General features: G+C 40.1%; 2 protein-coding genes across 2 annotated transcripts; both read right to left on the reverse strand.

The window, feature by feature from the left end:
• Positions 1 to 893: 893 nt before the first annotated feature.
• Positions 894 to 2,942, reverse strand: LOC104422353 (UDP-glycosyltransferase 87A1). Its single transcript, XM_010034662.3, has 2 exons — positions 2,372 to 2,942; positions 894 to 1,801 (listed from the first exon to the last, which is right to left on the reverse strand). The coding sequence occupies exons 1-2, from the start codon at positions 2,877 to 2,879 to the stop codon at positions 957 to 959; spliced, it is 1,353 nt and encodes a 450-aa protein (XP_010032964.2). The 5' UTR covers positions 2,880 to 2,942; the 3' UTR covers positions 894 to 956.
• A 6,925-nt stretch (positions 2,943 to 9,867) lies between these two features.
• Positions 9,868 to 11,819, reverse strand: LOC104422354 (UDP-glycosyltransferase 87A1). The gene is made up of 2 exons (XM_010034663.3): positions 11,190 to 11,819; positions 9,868 to 10,775 (listed from the first exon to the last, which is right to left on the reverse strand). The coding sequence occupies exons 1-2, from the start codon at positions 11,695 to 11,697 to the stop codon at positions 9,931 to 9,933; spliced, it is 1,353 nt and encodes a 450-aa protein (XP_010032965.1). The 5' UTR covers positions 11,698 to 11,819; the 3' UTR covers positions 9,868 to 9,930.
• Between the last annotated feature and the right edge of the window lie 8,212 nt (positions 11,820 to 20,031).

The following is a 20,031-nucleotide window of genomic DNA, read 5'->3' on the forward strand; positions in this document are numbered from 1 at the left end:
AATAGTATAAAATTGATTGTTGGATTTGAGCACTGGATTCTACATTTGGTTGGATGTCTTGATTTAAGCCGGGTGTAAGAAGAAGATCCAAAACAAAAGGAGATCAGCATGGTTTATGGTAGGCTATATTTGGATAGCCTCTCCGCCATTAAATGCTTTCATAAGGAAAAGAGGAGCTCTTGTTTAGTTTTTCGGTCATAAAGCGTGAAGTTTCTTCATTGCCGAAAGAGCAAAGACTTTGTGGCTATTGGCTCGTTTAATGTTTGTCTTTTCCTTGTTGACATTTTGGCATCAGATAATAAGGGTGTGGGATTATTGTCATCGTCATAAAACGCAGTGTAGGTATTTCGCTATTAGATAAGAATGCGAGGGTGAGTGTCGTACATGTTGATCGAAGCCATCAAAAAGCATTCCAAGAACAATTTCTCCCTCCAACTTGTGCACTCGTTCCAAATTTCCAAAGTTGTCTTTATTCTTTCGGTTCCAACATCAAGAAAGGAAATTGTCATCTTCGAATGGAGCTTCCATCTTGGTGAAATGAGCCTCCACAAATTCAGAGCAACGTCCAGTACTTGCTCCGTCAGGAGCGAGTTCGGGACCGCTGCGTAGGATACAAGCTGAGCCCTCTGTGATGAACAAGGCGAGGGTGATGTTGGGAGTTCTGGAAACATGGATGCTGCAGAAACTTCATCACGGGGTTGATGTAGCCTTTTCCAGCATAGGGCATTGCCACCATGTGGAAGCTGCTGGTGGCGGTGGTGGGCGGTGCTCTGAAGTCCATTGTTATAACGAATCTGCGCGCCCGCTGGCGGTGACTATAATAAGATAGTGTCATCCGACTTTGATCGATAATCAGAGTACATAAGTTGCCTAATGCATCTCAGAGCACGGAGTATTCAAATGCATTTTTATTCAGAAAGAACGTTTCGAACCCATGTGGTGAGTACATCAAACCTTTATGAACTGTCATTGCAATAGGAAATGTCCCTGATGAAGGAATTGATGTTAGTCTCAGTCGATCCGTCTTTTCCAATTGCTTGCCGAAACACCTCCTGGAGATGCTTTGCCTGTCTCCTGATCTCTCTGCTTTCGTCGTCTTCCAAATCCATGAACTTACGCACAAGCTCTGTGATACCTGTGCCCACCCTCCATCCGACCTTCCAGTCCTCGACGACTAGTGATGCATTACGTCCTTGATCCATAGCTATGGGATATGTAAGCATAGGAACTCCCATGAAAACAGCTTCCAAAATGGAATTCCATCCACAATGTGTCCAAAACCCGCCGACCGACGAATGCGTCAGCACCCTCAACTGGTCGCACCATGGCACGACTATTCCCCTATCGCCGCACAACTCTGTCAACCTGGATGCTTCCTCGCGCGCCACCCATAAGAAACGAACGCCGCTGTCACGCAAGCACCCTGCAATCTCATCCATCTTAGAGCTGGAGACCGAGAAAAAGCTTCCGAGGGAGATGTATAAGACGGAATTGCTCGGCTGACAGTCCAACCATTTCAAGTAATCGGCATCATACAGACAAGAGTCATCTGCAGGTTGAGAGAGAGGGATGGCCGGACCGATGGTGTAGACTGGGATTGACAAGCTAGCCTTAACAACATCGACAGCTGGATAATCCACCTCATACACGGTCGCTAGCAAGAGATACTTAGCCTCACGTACAATCTTAAATGCATCAAGGAAGTGCTGCAGAACTGGGTTATTACTCCCAGAATGAAGCAAGTCTGCTAAGCGCGTCGGAGGAAGTCCGGGAATGTAGTTGACTCGCTCGTCCCCCTTTTCTGCGACAAAACAAAGACAAAGCAGAGGAACACCAATCAGACCCAATCTTTTTTTTTTTTTTTTGATGACCCGAGAACTACCGTATAGCTGGAAGTAGGCGGCGTAAACCCGGGGCGACTGAACCACCACCACAGACCTAGCCGCAGATGAGTCGCGCAATGAGGACGTGGGGTTTCGAACCCCTCCCCTCTCGATGAGGGAGCAGGGCTCTAACCAACGTGGCCACTGCAATTAGACCCAATCTTCGTGCGCATCAACAGCCACTTTTGCTAGTTAACTTCGATGTACTGGTATTCGGACACAGCTCTATACAGGAATTCCAATTCAACTGAACTGAACTGAACTGAAAGCATTTCGAACTTGCTATCATTATTGGTTGGTCATCTTGTCAGTCAATGCACTAAAACTCTAATCTGAAAAATTTTAGATGTTGGAGAAGAAGATGCATGCAACCACCCTTAGCAAACAGATATTCTCAACTGTTCTAAACCGTTCTGTCCTTTTAGGCCTACCAAGCATAGTAATTGCAGTACCAGGACTCGATAAGACAAAACGGGGACCGTACTTACCAGACAAATCTACCGGGAAGTGACCGTGTTGCTCCAGAAGATGGAAGTGACAGAGAACAGAGAAACCCCAGGCCGCCATCGGCCAGAACGACGCCACCGGAATGTTCCTCCGGTTCCCCGCGCGGACGGCCCATTTCAGCCAGGTGTCGGCCAGGATGAGAGTCGGCACAGGCCGGAGCCGATCCAGCAGCTCCTCGCACGGATCTCCCATCTTGGTGAAAACGGCCTCGACGAACTCGGAGTAGTGCTGGGCCCTGACCAGCTCCGAGGGGAGCACGTTCGGGATGGCGGCGAAGGATATGTTGGCGGGCTTAGGCTCGGAGCCGATGAAGCCGAGCCACTCCTCGGTCACGACGAAGGTGATGGCGATGTCCGGGACTCTGGAGGACAGGATCTTGCAGAAGTTCATCATGGAATTGACGTGGCCTCGTCCCGGATACGGCATTGCCACCAGGTGGAGGCTGCCGGCAGCTGCCATGGCGGAGGTCGACGACAGTGGAGCTTCCATTTTCCTGAATTTGCGACGGGCGTCCGACTAGAGGACTGTTCTCGGAGATTCAATCAGGGTTGTTGAACTTTGGAAAGTTGACTCCTCGATCAGCGAGCGGGAAAGGCACAACGACGGAGTTAATTGGCCGCTCTTCTTCTTTTCCACATGCCGTTGTGCTTTCCTTGTCAGTGGAGAGAGAAATTAGTATATGATAAAGAAATAGACGAGTTTAGTACTAATAGGAATTTTGTCATATATAATTCGAGATTCGATTGGGAACATCCAATCGCAAAAGAATAAGATGGACCCTCTTTGGTCAGAATTTGCCTTGGCGACCAAATATTTTTTAACCGGGAATAGTTCATTAGTTTTTATCAAAGGAAATGGGCTCTGTGATTACTTTGAATAAGAAATATCACAGATACATGAAGAAATTGATAGATATATAGTTCAATGGAATTTACTTTATTAAACCGATAGGTAAAGATACAATGTAAGTTCCAATGAAGCATCTGGAAACTATAGCAAAGATACACATCGAAACTTAATCAACCACGAGGTATTTGAAAACTATAATTAAGATACACGTCGGAATTGAATCAACGATGAAGTATTTGAAAACTACAGTTATGATCACGATATGGGAAATGGAAGATAACAAGATTTGTTTGTTTGCGTGTAGGGATCTACAGTACACAAACACTAGTATTTGTAGTGTTTGCTACATAATTGCATATAAGTAGTTCTTCAGTAGTATTATCATTGTTTTCACATCTCCAAAGCTTTCAATTTCATATCTTCACGTCACTGTGACTTCTCATCTCTTGGTGGTTCATAAATTTAGATAAATGAATAACTTTATAATTCTATGTATGGTTACAAAAAAGTTACAATAACATCTATCCACAAGAAGTTGAGATATTCAATAATATTGTCACTAATAAGTAATGCATCAATGTTGATGTTAATGACTTCATCCTAGATAGCTGGTTAGTTGTCATCTATGGAAGGTTATTATCGATAAAAATACATAGCAGAAAGAAATTATATCAATTTATGCAAAAAGAAACAATATTATATGATTAAAAATCTATATAAGGAAGATCGTTGCCCAAATAAACCCAGCCGAGGGGCACGTGCGGTGCACGCGGTCCACCCCCCAAGCAGAAAGATAATGGAGAGAGAAATAGTGCATGGTTTGAAAGTTCCTCACCTAACGTGAAAGAAAGTATACATCAAATGTTTGAAAAAAAATTATTTGTAAGATTAAAGCTATTCAAATTTTTAATATATGAGAAAATATTATTTACTTGTATGGGCCCAATTCATTATAATAATAAAAAAAAAAACCTCTTGGGCTCAGTACCAAATTTGCCTTAGCAATTTTTTTATGAAAATTAGGAAGTTAGGGATGATTAACAGCAATTTTTGGATGAAGGGTTAAAAGGGTGGATTTAGGATTAGATTTAAAGTTAGTGGGTTTTTTTAAGACAAAAATAAAGTTCATGATAGATGGGATTGGATCTAAAGTTCAGGTTTTTTTCTTTTACAAAAAAAGTTTGGGCTTGATTTGGACCGTACCTAAAGTTTGAGCGTTTTTTTCTTAGACAAAAAAAATTATGGTAGAATTTTGAGACTCGATCTAAAGTTTGGATTTTTAATGGAATTAAGCCCACTTCTAAGTGCCAAAAAGATAAAAGTTGCCAGACATGTCTTCACGTGTCTATGGTAATTTTTCCAGTTGAAGAAGTATATGAGACAGCTTCTTCGCTTTTTCTATGCTTTTAGGTGCTTTAAGCATTACCATATCAACTGGTAACTAATCTCCATGTGATGATAACTTTAGATAAAGCAATAAAGGTATCTTTCATTACATTATAAGTAATTTCTCCACGTTTTTCCAATAACCCAATTTTAGAAAAAAAGTGACTTTTGATGTATATAACAAGCTATTGCAACTAGCAAAAACTGGCAAGCACGTGTAAAATATGAAGAAATTTATAATAGAGAAATGGGAAAATGTGATTTGAGTTTTTCTGAGGAATAACTTTAATTACTTCAGGATGAGGAAATTAACAAGCAATTTCTCCACCTTTTTTTTTTTTTTTGTTGTTTCTTTTTTAGGGAAATATCCAAGTCAACCGTGAGAAAGATGTCATTGAGAATTGAGATATGGAGAGTGAGCTTGGCTAGGCTTTTGTGCAATCAAAATCTTTTTGTGTTCTAGATGTTAGATTAAGACCGCCGCCACACGAATTGACGTGCTCTCCTCGTTGATCAAATTAGCCAAGTATCGGATAAACTCTGGAAAGGCAATCCACCCGTCCGTCAAGTTGTAAGCTTCGGTCGGATGTCGCTGCGTCTCTATCCCCTCCGACGATTGCGGGGGCTCCACCGTTTTTGGGAGAGTCAAGACAATAACTGCAACGTGATTTTCTCTTCTTTTTTATTTTTTCCAGGTGTACCAGAACAACCCAATTCCATCCCAACAAAAACAATTGTGACCGGTTTGTTCAAGAAAATGGAAGTGACGAAAGAAAGAGAAATCTGAGGCCGCCATCGGCCGAAACAAGGCCACGAGTATACTTCTTCAAATCCTGCTGCAGACTAAGTGTCAGAATAGTATAAAATTGATTGTTGGATTTGAGCACTGGATTTTACATTTGGTTGGATGTCTTGAATTAAGGTGGGTATAAAAAGAAGATCGAAAACAAAATGAAATGAGCATGGTTTATGGTGGGCTATGTTTGGATGCCTCTCCGCCATTAAATGCTTTCATAAAGAAAAGAGGAGCTCTAGTTTGGTTTTTCGGTAAGCGTGAAGTTTCTTCATTGTCAAAAGACCAGGGACTTTGTGGCTATTGGCTCATTTAATGTTTGAACTAATACACCATGATCGCAATATAGAACAAACTTCTCTTGCTTCAAGCTTCAACTTGTACGAATTTTGCATCCACAAAAGTTCTTTACCTCATTCGGTAATAGCAATATACTCCGCTTCGTTGTAGACAAAGCGGTACATTTGCAATCTCGATTGCCATGAAACACTCCCCCCTGCAAAGATTATTATAAAACCCGATGTGGATTTTCGGGAATCAACATCAGGCATAGTCCGCATCCGAGAAGCCACTCAACTCAGGTTTTGCATTTCCATAGCACAAGCAAAGTGTAGAAGTGCCTCTAAGATATCTCAAAATCCATTTAACAGCGGTCCAATGCTCCTTACCTGGATTAGAGAGAAATCTACTCAAAGCACCAACTGCATGAGCAATATTCGGTCTTGTACAAACCATGGCGTACATCAAACTACCCACGGCCGATGCATAAGGAATTTTCATCATCTCAACCTTCTCTTTTTCTCACTTGAAGGACACTCATTACTACTCAACTTAAAATGGCCTGCAAGTGGAGTACTCACCGGTTTACATGTGCTCATGTTGAATCTTTCAAGCACCTTCTCAATATACTTCTCTTGAGATAACCACAATTTCTTATTTTTCCTATCACGGGTAATTCTCATGCCTAAGATTTGCTTAGCCGGGCCTAGGTCTTTCATTGCAAAAGCTTTACTCAACTCATTTTTCAAACTCTTGATTTTCTTGGCATCATGCCCAACAATCAACATATCATCCACATAAAGTAGGAGAATAAAAAAATCATTATCTGAGAATCTTTTCATAAAAACACAAGAATCGGAATTTGTCTTACCGTATCCTTGTTCTTCCATAAATGACTCAAACTTCATATACCATTGCCTAGGCGCTTGCTTGAGACCATATAAGCTTTTCTTCAATCTACATACAAGGTGCTCCTTGCTTTCAACTTCAAAACCCTCTGGTTGATCCATATATATCTCCTCTTCTAGGTCTCCATGAAGAAAAGCCGTCTTTACATCAAGTTGTTTAATTTCTAAATTTAAAGCGGCGGCCAACCCAAGAACAACTCGAATAGAAGACATCTTTACAACCGGTGAAAAATCTCTTCAAAGTCTATGCCCTTCTTTTGTGAAAGCCCTTCACAACAAGTCTAGCCTTGTATCGTGGTTGTAAACTATTTTCTTCCGTCTTCAACTTGTACACCCACTTATTTGTGAGTGTTCTCTTACCCTGAGGCAACCTCACCAATTCAAATGTGTGGTTCTCATGCAAGGATTTAAGCTCCTCTTGCATGGCTTCATGCCACTCATTCTTTCTTTCACATGATATAGTCTCTTCATAAGCTTGCCCCGCATCAGTGAGTAACACATACTCATGTGGCAAATATTTTTGAGAAGGCCTACGCTCTCTTTCAGATCTTCTAACTTGAGGTATGATAGATTGCTCTTCCTCAGCTATTTCACCTGTATCAGCTGAAGAATCAACATTATGTGAGGACTCACCATCTTCATGACTTCCTTGCACTTCTCCTCCATGATTTCTATCAACATTAGAAGGATTTGGGTTGAAACTAATCGAACGTTGAGCTGTATTCTTTGGTCTCTCCACCTTGTCAATGTCTTCAATAGTTTGATACTCACAAAACACCACATCTCGGCTTCTAATGACTTTCTTTGCAACGGATCCCATAACCGTAGCCAAACTCTTCATGTCCATAACCTAAGAAGATACACTTGTTTTAGACTTGTCATCAAGCTTGGATCTTTCATCTCTTGGAACATGCACAAATGCCCGACAACCGAACACTTTTAGATGGCTGTAGGAAATATCTTTGCCACTCCAAACTCTCTGCGGAACATCCCCCTTAAGAGGAACCGATGGAGAAAGATTTATCAAGTCTACTGCTGTTCTCATCGCTTCACCCCAAAATGACTTAGGCAACTTCGCATGAGAAAGCATACACCGAATCCGATCATTAATTGTCCGGTTCATTCTCTCTGCCACTCTATTATCTTTGTGGTGTTTTTGGAACAGTCTTCTCAAGCTTGATACCATAATCCCTACAATAGTGTTCAAATGGGCTCTATATTCACCACCGTTGTCGCCCGAACACATTTCAGCTTCTTCCCGGTTTCTCTTTCCACATTGACATAAAATTGCTTGAAAGCCTCAAGCACCTGATCTTTAGATTTCAAAGCAATAGCCCACACTTTTCTAGAATAGTCATCAATAAATGACACAAAGTATAATGCACCTCCAAGAGTTCTAGCATCCATGCAACAAACATCAGTGTGAACTAAATCAAGTACATTTAATTTCCTGTGTGGAGAGGAACTCGAAATGAGAATCTATGTTGCTTACCGGGCCGGACAATGAGTGCATTCCTTTAGATTTTTCTCTTTCAAAGGTAAAAGGTTCTTTCTAGCAAGAGTTTCAAGTCCTTTCTTGCTAAGATGACCCAACCTCATATGCCATAAATCAACCAAGGAATCCTCCTTTGCATTTACCTCTTCTTTAATCAAGTCGGCTTGCATGGTGTAGAGAGCCTCGTCTTCTTACCTTTTGCCACTACCATGGAACCTTTAGTCAACTTCCATTTTCCATCAAAGAATGAATTACAATAACCATCATCATCCAAGGCACCCGTAGAGATCAAGTGAAGTCTAATATCCGGAACATGTCTCACATTTTTCAAAAGCAAATTCCGACATCGGTTTTCAAATAAACATCTCCCATGCCAATAACCTTGGAAACATCACTATTTCCCATCCTTATGCAACCAAAGTCCCCGCTGCGATAAGAAGCAAAGTAATCACGCCGTGAGGTGACATGAAAAGAAGCCGCGGAATCAACAACCCACGTAGAGTCTTGGCATGTAAAATTCACATATTCGTCATCACATACAAACACAATATCGCCATCGGATGCAACCGCCGTTGTAGCTTGTTTCTCTTCTTTCTTTTGATCTCCATTTCTATCATGGAATCTATCTCTCTTTGGCAACCAACACTCTTTTGCATAATGTCCCATTTTGCCGCAATTATAACACTTGACACTCCTCCTCGGTCTTGATTTTGACCTTCCTCTTGACTTGCCTCGGGTATCATTTCTTTGAAACCTTCTTGATTGACTTCTCCCCCTGTTTTCTATAACAAGAGCATCCGATGTAGAGGCATAATTCAAGCCTTTTCTTCTTGTTTCTTCATTGAAGAAGCTTTCTTTAACCATGCTCATAGAAAGCACACCAAAAGGAGCCGAGTTATTTAATGCCACAACCAAGGTGTCCCAACTATCAGGAAAAGTACCAAGTAATAAGCATGACTGCAATTCATCACCAAGATCAATCTCAAGATTTGTCAATTGATTTACAACATCTTGAAATTCACTCAAGTGTTCCGCCATGTTACTCCCCTCCTTGTATCTCAAATTCACAAGTCGCTTAACTAGAAGAGCTTTATTTTGTGGAGTTTTCTCTCATAAAGATCTTGTAATTTCTTCCACAAAGTCTTTTGGTTGTTGACATTTTGTCATCAGATAATAAGGGCGTGGGATTATTGTCTTTGTCATTAAACGTAGTGTAGGTATTGCGCTATTAGATAAGAATGCGAGGGTGTGTCGTACATCTTGATCGAAGCTCTCAAAAAAGCATTTTAAGAACAATTTCTCCCTCCAATTTGTGCACTCGTTCCAAATTTCCAAAGTCGTCTTTATTCTTTTGGTTCCAACATCAAGAAAGGAAATTGTCATCTTCGAATGGAGCTTCCATCTTGGTGAAAAGAGCCTCCACAAATTCAGAGCAACGTCCAGTGCTTGCTCCGGCAGGAGCGAGCTCGGGACCGCTGCAAAGAATACAAGCAGAGCCCTCGGTGATGAACAAGGTGAGGGTGATGTTGGGAGTTCTGGAAACATGGATGCTGCAGAAACTTCATCACGGGGTTGATGTGGCCTCTTCCAGGATAGGGCATTGCCACCGTGTGGAAGCTTCTGGTGGTGGTGGTGGGCGGTGCTCTGAAGTCCATTGTTATAACGAATCTACGCGCCCGCTGGCGGTGACTATGATAAGATAGTGTCATCCGACTTTGATCCATAATCAGAGTACATAAGTTGCCTAATGCATCTCAGAGCACGGAGTATTCAAATGCATTTTTATTCAGAAAGAACGTTTCGAACCTATGTGGTGAGTACATTAAACCCTTATGAACTGTCATTGCAATAGGAAATGTCCCTGATGAAGGAATTGGTGTTAGTCTCAGTCGATCCGTCTTTTCCGATTGCTCGCCGACACACCTCCTGGAGATGCTTAGCCTGTCTCCTGATCTCTCTGCTTTCGTCATCTTCCAAATCCATGAACTTACGCACAAGCTCTGTGATATCTGTGCCCACCCTCCATCCGATCTTCCAGTCCTCGACGACTAGTAATGCATTACGGCCTTGATCCATAGCTATGGGGTATGTAAGCATGGGAACTCCCATGAAAACAGCTTCCAAAATGGAATTCCATCCGCAATGCGTCCAAAACCCACCAACCGACGAATGTGACAGCACTCTCAACTGGTCGCACCATGGCACGACTATTCCCCTATCGCCGCACAACTCTCTCAACCTGGAGGCTTCCTCGCGTGCCACCCATAAGAAACGAACGCCGCTGTCACGCAAGCACCCTGCAATCTCATCCATCTTAGAGCTGGAGACCGAGAGAAAGCTTCCAAGGGAGAGGTATAAGACAGAATTGCTCGGCTGACAGTCCAACCACTTCAAGTAATCGGCATCATACAAACAAGAGTCATCTGCAGGTTGAGAGAGAGGGATGGCAGGACCGATGGTGTAGACTGGGATCGACAAGCTAGCCTTAACAACATCGACAGCTGGATAATCCACCTCATACACGGTCGCGAGCAAGAGATACTTAGCCTCACGTACAATCTTAATTGCATCAAGGAAGTTCTCCAAAAATGGGTTATTACTCGCAAAATTGAGCAAGTCTGCCAAGCGTGTCGGAGGAAGTCCGGGGATGTAATCAACTCGCTCGTCCCCCTTTTCTGCGACAAAACAAAGACAGAGCAGAGGTACATCAATCAGACCCAATCTTCGTGCGCATCAACGGCCACTTCTGCTAGTTAACTTCAATGTACTGGTATTCGGACACAGCTCTATACAGGAATTCCAATTCAACTGAACTGAACTGAACTGAACTGAAAGCATTTCAAGCTTGCTATCTTTATTGGTTGGTCATCTTGTCAGTCAATGCACAAAAACTCTAATCGGGAAAATTTTAGATGCTGGAGAAGAAGATGCATTCTGCAGATTCAGCCTAATAGATAATGCCAATCATGCAACCACCCTTAGCAAACAGATATTCTCAACTGCTCTAAACCGTTCTGTCCTTTTAGGCCTACCAAGCATAGTAATTGCAGTACTAGAACTCGATAAGACAAAACGGAGACCGTACTTACCAGACAAATCGACCGGGAAGTGACCGTGTCGCTCCAGAAGATGGAAGTGACAGTAAAAAGAGAAACCCCGGGCCGCCATCGGCCAGAACGACGCCACCGGAATGTTCCTCCGGTTCCCTGCGCGGACGGCCCATTTCAGCAAGGTGTCGGCCAGGATGAGAGTCGGCGCAGGCCGGAGCCGATCCAGCAGCTCCTCGCACGGATCTCCCATCTTGGTGAAAACGGCCTCGGCGAACTCGGAGTAGTGCTGGGCCTTGACCAGCTCCGAGGGGAGCACGTTTGGGATGGCGGCGAAGGATATGTTGGCGGGCTTAGGCTCGGAACCGATGAAGCCGAGCCACTCCTCTGTCACGACGAAGGTGATGGCGATGTCCGGGACTCTGGAGGACAGGATCTTGCAGAAGTTCATCATGGAATTGACGTGGCCTCGTCCCGGGTACGGCATAGCCACCAGGTGGAGGCTGCCGGCGGCTGCCAAGGTGGAGGTCGACGACAGTGGAGCTTCCATTTTCTTGAATTTACGACGGGCGTCCGACCAGAGGATTGTTCTTGGAGATTCAATCAAGGTTGTTGAATTTTGGGAAAGTTGACCCCTCGATCAGCGAGCGGGCAAGGTACAATGACGGAGTTAATTGGCCGCTCTTCTTCTTTTCCACATGCGGTTGTGCTTTCCTCGTCACCGTGGAGAGAGAAATTATTATATGATAAAGAAATAGACGAGTTTAGTAATAATAGGGATTTTGTCATATATAATTCGAGGTTCGGTTAGGAACATCCAATCGCAAAAGAATACGATGGACCCTCTTTGGTCAGAATTTGCCTTGGCGACGAATTATTTTTTAACTGAGAATAGTTCATTAGTTTTTGTCAAAGGAAATGGGCTCTGTGATTGCTTTGAATAATAATTATCACGGATACATGAAGAAATTGATAGATATATAGTTCAATGGAATTTACTTTATTAAACCGATAGGTAAAGATACAATGTAAGAATAACTCCAATGAAGCATTTGGAAAATATATCAAAGATACACGTTGAAACTTAATCGACCACGAAGTATCTGAAAACTATAATTAACATACATATTTGAATTGAATTGACGATGAAGTATCTAAAAACTACAGCTATGATCACGGTATGGGAAATGGAAGATAACAAGATTTGTTTGTTTGTGTGCAGGGATCTACAGAACACAAACACTAGTATTTATAGTGTTCACTACATAATTGCATATAAACAGCTCTTCAGCAGTATTAGCATTGCTTTCACATCTCCAAAGCTTTCAATTTCATATCTTCACCTCACTGCGACTTCTCATCTCTTGGTGGTTTGTAAATTCATATAAATGAATAACTTTATAATTCTATGCGCTGTTACAAAAAAGTTACAATAACATCTATCCACAAGAAGTTGAGATATTCAATAATATTGTCACTAAGCAGTTACGCGTCAATGTTGATGTCAATGACTTCATCCTAAATAGCCGGTTTGTTGTCATATATGGAAGGTTATTATCAATAAAAATACATAGCAGAAATAAATTATATCAATTTATGTAGAAAGAAACAATATTTTATGATTAAAAATCTATATAAGGAAGATAATTCCGTGATAAAAATAAATCTGCAAAATTTTGATGTCGAAAATGTTTGAAGGATGGACACTATCCATATAATCCCATTCGTCCATGGACATAAAATTTATGGAAGTAGAAGGTTCTATACATTTTGATACAATTGTATTGATTTTAGTGGAGGTTTAGACATATCTATCAACTCATGTTTTATAACTTATCATGCATTTAAGATAAAGTTAATACCATAAAAAAATCTCAAACTAGTATACCTATAACAAAGTTATCAAAAACTCATTTTTTTAACACCAAAAACTTCAAATTGATACATTAGTGACTAATTACCATAAACTAATTTTTTTACCACCAAAATCTAATACATTTATGATAAATTTACCCTTATTTAGTTTTTGCTCATCTGAAGGCCATAATTTTTTTCAATCACTTTAGTGTTATAACTAGTGTTTACTTGAGTGTCATAATTTTTTTTTCCTGATCACCTTACTTTGAGTGTTATAACTTTTTAAAAAATTCATCATAAGTGCTATATTAAATTAGAAATCTAGCTCTTGAGTGAACATTTTTTAAAACTTTTGACACTTAAGTGGTCGATTGAAAGCTATGGCATCCAAGTGAATGTATTTAAAAGTTATGACAATCAAATGGTAAAAAAAAATTATGATATTCAAGTGAATGTGTCGAACGTTATGGCATCTGATATTGTCGGTATAAACAAGAACAACAATAGGAAGTATAATTTAAAGCTGGCACTGACCTGCGAAACCCTAGAGTGCCATAATTTTGCACAAAGGGATACTTAAGTGCCATAACTTATGAAATGTACACTTAAGTGTCAAAATCAGAGTAAAGGGATAATTTGAGTGCCAATCCGGCCAAAGTCCGGCCAAAACGCCGACGTGGCATTTTTCCGGCAAATCGAGCCCAAAATGACGCCGTTTTGCACGCTAATGTGACCAAATAATGCAAAAACGGCATTGTTTTGGGCTGGCATGGTAAAAAAATAAAAATAAATTAAATTAAATTAAAAATTAAATTTAGTTAAAATATTAAAAAAATAATAATTTTAAAAAATTAAAATTTTAAAAAAATTTTAAAAAAGGAAAGGGGGAGGCGGTTGAGGATCGGCCCTCGGCCGCCGCCGCCGCCCTACCATTTGTCGGGAAGGGCTGGTGATGGCGGGGGAGGGTCGGCCGGGTCGTTGGGCCCCGGCTAGGGGCCGGTGACCTCGGCCGACCGGTGGCGAGGGCTCGCGAGCCCTTGCCACCCCGGCGAGCGGCGGCCCTTGGCTCGGCCGGGTGAGGGTCGCCGTCCCTTGCCGGATCTCGGGGCAAGGGTTGCGACCCTCGCCCCGGATTGGGGTGAGGGCTCGCGAGCCCCTGCCGCCGGTTGGCCAGTGGTCACCGGCCCCGGCCAAGGCCCGACGACCCCGGCCGACCCTCCCCCCTGTCGTCGGCCCTTCTCGGCGACGACGGGGGGCGGCGGCGACGGTGCCGGGGCTAATCCCTTAGCCACCTCCCCCACTTTCCTTTTTTTTTTTTAAAAATAATTTTTTATAATTTTATAATTTTAAAATTATTATTATTTAAATATTTTAACTAAATTTAATTTTAAATTTATTAAATTTATTAAATTATTATTTTTTTACCACATCAGCCTAAAATGACGCCGTTTTTACATTATTTAGCCACGTCAGCATGCAAAACGGCGTCGTTTTGCATGCGTTTCGCCGGAAAAATGCCACATCGGCGTTTTGGCCAGACTTTGGCTAGAGTGGCACTCAAGTGATCCGTTTTTCTTCAAATGTGGCACTTAAGTGTAATTTTCGTAAGTTATGACACTTAAATGTCCCTTTGTGCAAAGTTATGACACTTGAAGCGTTTTTTGCCGCACTGAAGATATACCATGATAAATCAAAGAGCCTAGACAAACAAGGGAAATAGTTATTGAATCTGTAAACGAAAATACCTCTGGTCTGTCATGCGAAGCAATGGTCAATGCCAACAAAGGGGCACATCTAGCCAGAGAATAGACTTGCTTTCTCTACGCACAAATCTTGTTTCTCTTCAAAGGGGCTAATCGTCTCAAACTCTTTGATGAATTCAATTAATCACTCTTTTGAAAGAAATTCACTTGACAATCGATGTAAGCGATAAATATCGTAAATGTTGTTTAGCCGATTCCAAAAAGCTTCCGATGGAGTTGAAAAGTACCGAGTAGGCAGCACTAACTTGAGAAAATGAACCACCCCTTATCTAGATCTGGAGTACTTTGTGAGAGTGCTAGTATGAACAAAATAAAGGAGTTAGGGAAGAGAATAAGAACACGAGGTTTATAGTGGTTCGGCTTAATCCAAGCCTACGTCCACTCTCCCACGCTAACAGCCTTCTTGGCTGGATTCCACTATGCAATCAACAAGAGATTACAACCGAGTGCAAACACTTAGTAGTAGATCACACTATCTCACTAAGTCACTCTTTTGGTATTTCTCTCACGATTACAAACGTTTAAGCTCTCAAGAGACAAGTATATGATCGAAAGTCGCTCAGACTTTGGAATTATAAATCCTACGCTCCGTCTCTTACTTGCTCATCGGTCCATGATCTCCTTAAATACTCCACTTCCAAACTACCCGTTGGACAAGTATCCGGAGAATCGTCTTCCAATATACCCATTGGACAGCTCTGTATCTAGAAGATTTGGTAGCCGTTGAGTGACAAAGGTAGAATCCCAAATTGATTCCGATTGCCCATACAAACGAAATCTTGGTTTCCATAAGTAAAGTTTCTTCGTATAGAAATATCTTGTCTTCAAGATCCAATCGTTAATCAATTAGATTGAATCAATCAAATCAATCTTGATGTGGAATCCAAACCAGATCACTAGCCGTTATATGATTGGGCTTGAGTTACGATCTGTTGAATCTGGATGTAAAGTCTGATAGCCATAGACTTTACAATCTGAGTCTGAGTCTGGCAGTCTTCAGACTTTGATACAGAAGTCTGGAAATCTTCAGACTATACTTTGGGCATATGTTACGTTCCGTCTTCTGGTCGTTTTCTGACTTTGATAATATCCTTTACATGTTCTATTATCTGCATGGTCTATTACTCAACCATTAAACATGTTAGTAGCCTTTGATTTATTTTGTCATCTTCAAAACATCATAAGGGATTTCCCTAACAATCTCCCCCTCTGAATATGTAGATTTGTAAACACGCTTTTAAAAATATTAATTTAAATCAAAGGATATCAGAAGATAACAAATAGATTGAGCATAATAATATATAAAAAATAATCGCAGCTCAATATTATGCCATAGATAATATCAACCAATCAGCACATATGCATATTCATATCTTCTCCCCCTTTTTGTCATAATCAAAAAGCGATAATAATTGATTCACGTAGAGAATGATAACAAATATGTCTTGCATAATTTCTAAAAATCAGCTTTTATAAAGTAAATCGAATATTGAAGATATACAATATAGCTCACTTCGATCATATATATCAGCAAATATTCAATAAAAATCACGGATGCATCATAAAATGCACGTACCTTTTTTGTCATAATAATATCAATAAGAGATTTGTTAATGACAAAAGGTAATAAAAGATGCACTAACAAGATTTTTTTTTTGAACAAATTCTGATACATTTACCTTTCCTTCCATCCATAATAAGATCACGATCAATCCAAAAAGATTTTTCCATAATTGATCAAGGCTCCCCCTCAATTTGTTGCATTTTTGAGATGATCACGATTCTTTTCCTTTTCTTTTGGATTTGCTTTCTCCCCGTGTGATCATGACAACATTTGCGAATAGAAACAATTGTTGCTTGTGCACATTGAACATAATATTTTTCCAGTATTTCCTTTGTAGCAACAACATCCGCAACGATCACTTGCATTTTGAAATTCGAGGCAAAAAATTATTTTCTTCAATCAAGCTCGTCTCGAATTCAACCTGCATCAACTTAACAAACTTTTTGCACAAATAAGCTGTAATAATATCCACGTGAATACCCTTTTCTTCAAATAGATAAATTGAATAGCATATATAAAATTATCAAATATTAAAATTCAGAACTATTCAACATTTTGTACGATGCATAAGGGATTTCCTCAATAAGCAAAAATTTTGCACAAGGAATGGAATCTTTGAACCTCCAGAAGATAGTATAAAATCTTCACAAAATTCTGTTCAAGCTTTCCAAAATTCATATGGAAGATTCTATTGTGACCTGCAAATTTATATAACAGATAATAATCTTTGCAAAAATGTCACGTAATATTTTCCTTTGATTTGCGGATCAACCTTGCTAGATATAATATATCTTCTAAGAATATAGCAAGAATATCCATGAATATGCAGTAATATCTTTCAAGATCAAAGAGATTTCCCTGAGCAGAAATTTCAGATATGCATTTTGCAAAAGGAAAATAGATATTTCTGTCACGTGCCAAAATTGCAAACCTTATATTTATGACAAAAGATATTCGCAATATAATAAACAATCATCCAAAATCATGATAAATGCACGTAGAGATTTGCAAGGTAGGATAAAAAATATTCTCTTACCCATGGTATATGTTTCAAATATACCATTGATTAAAAAAATATTACCAATCTTCGCCTGAGATTCTTTTTTATTGCACCAAAATCTGCGTAGATTTGTAATCATTCTTGCCTTATTGAATTTCCTGCAATCAACTCATTTCCTTTTTGGTATCCATCAATTTGGATCCTTCCATTTCGTTAGAGTAAAATATAAAATCTCCATAATCAAATATTCTTTCTTAATTCATCATAACAAAGTATTCAAAGAAATAATATTATGCACAATAATATCTTGCATCATAAATTAATATCACGTAAAACAGATTTTTACTTTGCAAAATATGACTAAATCTGAGAGTATAAAATCAGACAAAATAATTTGAATTATCTCAAATAATCACACGTACTAAATCAAATCTCAACTCACAAATCACAAAAACAAATCATACGATTCTTTCTTCCATAAAGCAAAATATGATCATTATAAAATCTCAATCAACCAAGGATATATCGAATATGAGAATTATTGCCCAAATCAAATTGAGAATAAAAATTCCTTACATTTCCTACCAAACTCTCTTTCTTCTTTCTTCTTTATATCCTCGATTTCCTCATCGGATTCTGAGTCTCGTGTCTAAGTCAGACTTTGATTACGAGTCGTGTTTGAGTCAGACTCAGATTTTGAATGTGCCATCAAGCATAAATTTCCTTGCTCATCATCTTCTTTTATTGTTCTTTTCTGGCCATTCTGCTTGTATTGTCTTCTTTCACTAAACTTCCTTCCTTTTCTACTCAGCTTTTTGAATTTCTCGATCATAAAAGCAAGTTCTTCGTCGTCCATGTCATTTTCTGAGTCTGTTTCATCAAAAACAGCATTAGATATTAAAGCGATGGACTTCTTACCTTCGGGATCTTCATCGTTAAGTTGCTCCACTTCATAGGATTGAAGAGTGCCGATCAATTCATCAACGGTGAGTGGCATAATCCTTTGAGTCTCCCGGATTGAGGTCTTGACATGGTTCCAATCTTTTGAGAGACCTCGCAAGAGTTTGTTGACCTTCATTGGGGAAGAAATTGGATGACCTTGATATGCCAAACCGTTTACAATTTCTGTAAAACGATTAAACATATCTCCAATTGACTCTCCTTGCTTCATCTTGAAGGATTCATATTTGCCGAGCAAGAAGTTTACTTTTGTCTCTTTTACATGATCGGTCCCTTCATATGTAACATGAAGTCTATCCCAAACTTCTTTTGCTGTTTCACATGAAGAAATTCTGTTATATTCAGCAAGAGACAAAGCGCAATATAAAGAATAAATAGCTTTTGCATCAAGCGCTTCTCTTTGGACAACTCCGTCCGAGACATAAGAGCGGGGTTTGGTTTCTTTGTCTTTGCCATTCTTATTTGATGTAGACACAGCAATGGGGTTGATTCCTCTTTCCACAACATCCCATTGTAAGAGATCTCTGGATCTTAGGAATGCTTTCATTTTGTTCTTCCATACGTCGTATTCCTTTCCATCAAAATATGGTGGCCTTGTGTTGCTTTGCCCTTCCATAAGTCCTGGTGCCAACATACTAGCCATAAAGAATCTTTAGCTCAAAAGTAAAAACACTTTTATAAACCGAGCACTTGGCTCTGATACCAATTGAGAGTGCTAGTATGAACAAAATAAAGGAGTTAGGGAATAGAATAAGAACACGAGGTTTATAGTGGTTCGGCTTAATCCAAGCCTACGTCCACTCTCCCACGCTAACAGCCTTCTTGGCTGGATTCCACTATGCAATCAACAAGAGATTACAACTTCGAGTGCAAACACTTAGTAGTAGATCACACTATCTCACTAAGTCACTCTTTTGGTATTTCTCTCACGATTACAAACGTTTAAGCTCTCAAGAGACAAGTATATGATCGAAAGTCGCTCAGACTTTGGAATTATAAATTCTACGCTCCGTCTCTTACTTGCTCATCGGTCCATGATCTCCTTAAATACTCCTCCGCTTCCAAACTACCCGTTGGACAGTATCCCGGAGAATCGTCTTCCAATATACCCATTGGATAGCTCTGTATCTAGAAGATTTGGTAGCCGTTGAGTGACAAAGGTAGAATCCCAAATTGATTCCGATCTCCCATACAAACGAAATCTTGGTTTCCATAAGTAAAGCTTCTTCGTATAGAAAGATCTTGTCTTCAAGATCCAATCGTCAATCAATTAGATTGAATCAATCAAATCAATCTTGATGTGGAATCCAAACCAGATCACTAGCCGTTATATGATTGGGCTTGAGTTACGATCTGTTGAATCTGAATGTAAAGTCTGATAGCCATAGACTTTACAATCTGAGTCTGAGTCTGGCAGTCTTTAGACTTTGAGTCTTGAGTCTGGCAGTCTTCAGACTTTGACACAGAAGTCTGGAAATCTTCAAAATATACTTTGGGCATATGTTACGTTCCGTCTTCTGGTCGTTTTCTGACTTTGATAATATCATTTACATGTTCTATTATCTGCATGGTCTATTACTCAACCATTAAACATGTTAGTAGCCTTTGATTTATTTTGTCATCTTCAAAACATCATAAGGGATTTCCCTAACACTTTGTATAGAAACAACTAGAACTATATATCTCATTTGGCCTCAAATAGCTTCATTGAGCCAAATCACTGGATTTTCCAAAAGAGAG

The sequence above is a fragment of the Eucalyptus grandis genome, chromosome 10 (assembly GCF_016545825.1).
Source record: "Eucalyptus grandis isolate ANBG69807.140 chromosome 10, ASM1654582v1, whole genome shotgun sequence".
NCBI classification, from domain to species: domain Eukaryota; kingdom Viridiplantae; phylum Streptophyta; class Magnoliopsida; order Myrtales; family Myrtaceae; genus Eucalyptus; species Eucalyptus grandis.

Bases quoted from the DNA above. Each gene is read 5' to 3' on its own strand.
- LOC104422353 (XM_010034662.3), bottom strand. From the start codon at position 2,879: ATGGAAGCTCCACTGTCGTCGACCTCCGCCATGGCAGCTGCCGGCAGC. The intron at 1,802-2,371 runs GTAAGTACGGTC...GTTTTGTCGCAG, and splicing joins CTTCCCGGTAGATTTGTCTG to AAAAGGGGGACGAGCGAGTC.
- LOC104422354 (XM_010034663.3), bottom strand. From the start codon at position 11,697: ATGGAAGCTCCACTGTCGTCGACCTCCACCTTGGCAGCCGCCGGCAGC. The intron at 10,776-11,189 runs GTAAGTACGGTC...GTTTTGTCGCAG, and splicing joins CTTCCCGGTCGATTTGTCTG to AAAAGGGGGACGAGCGAGTT.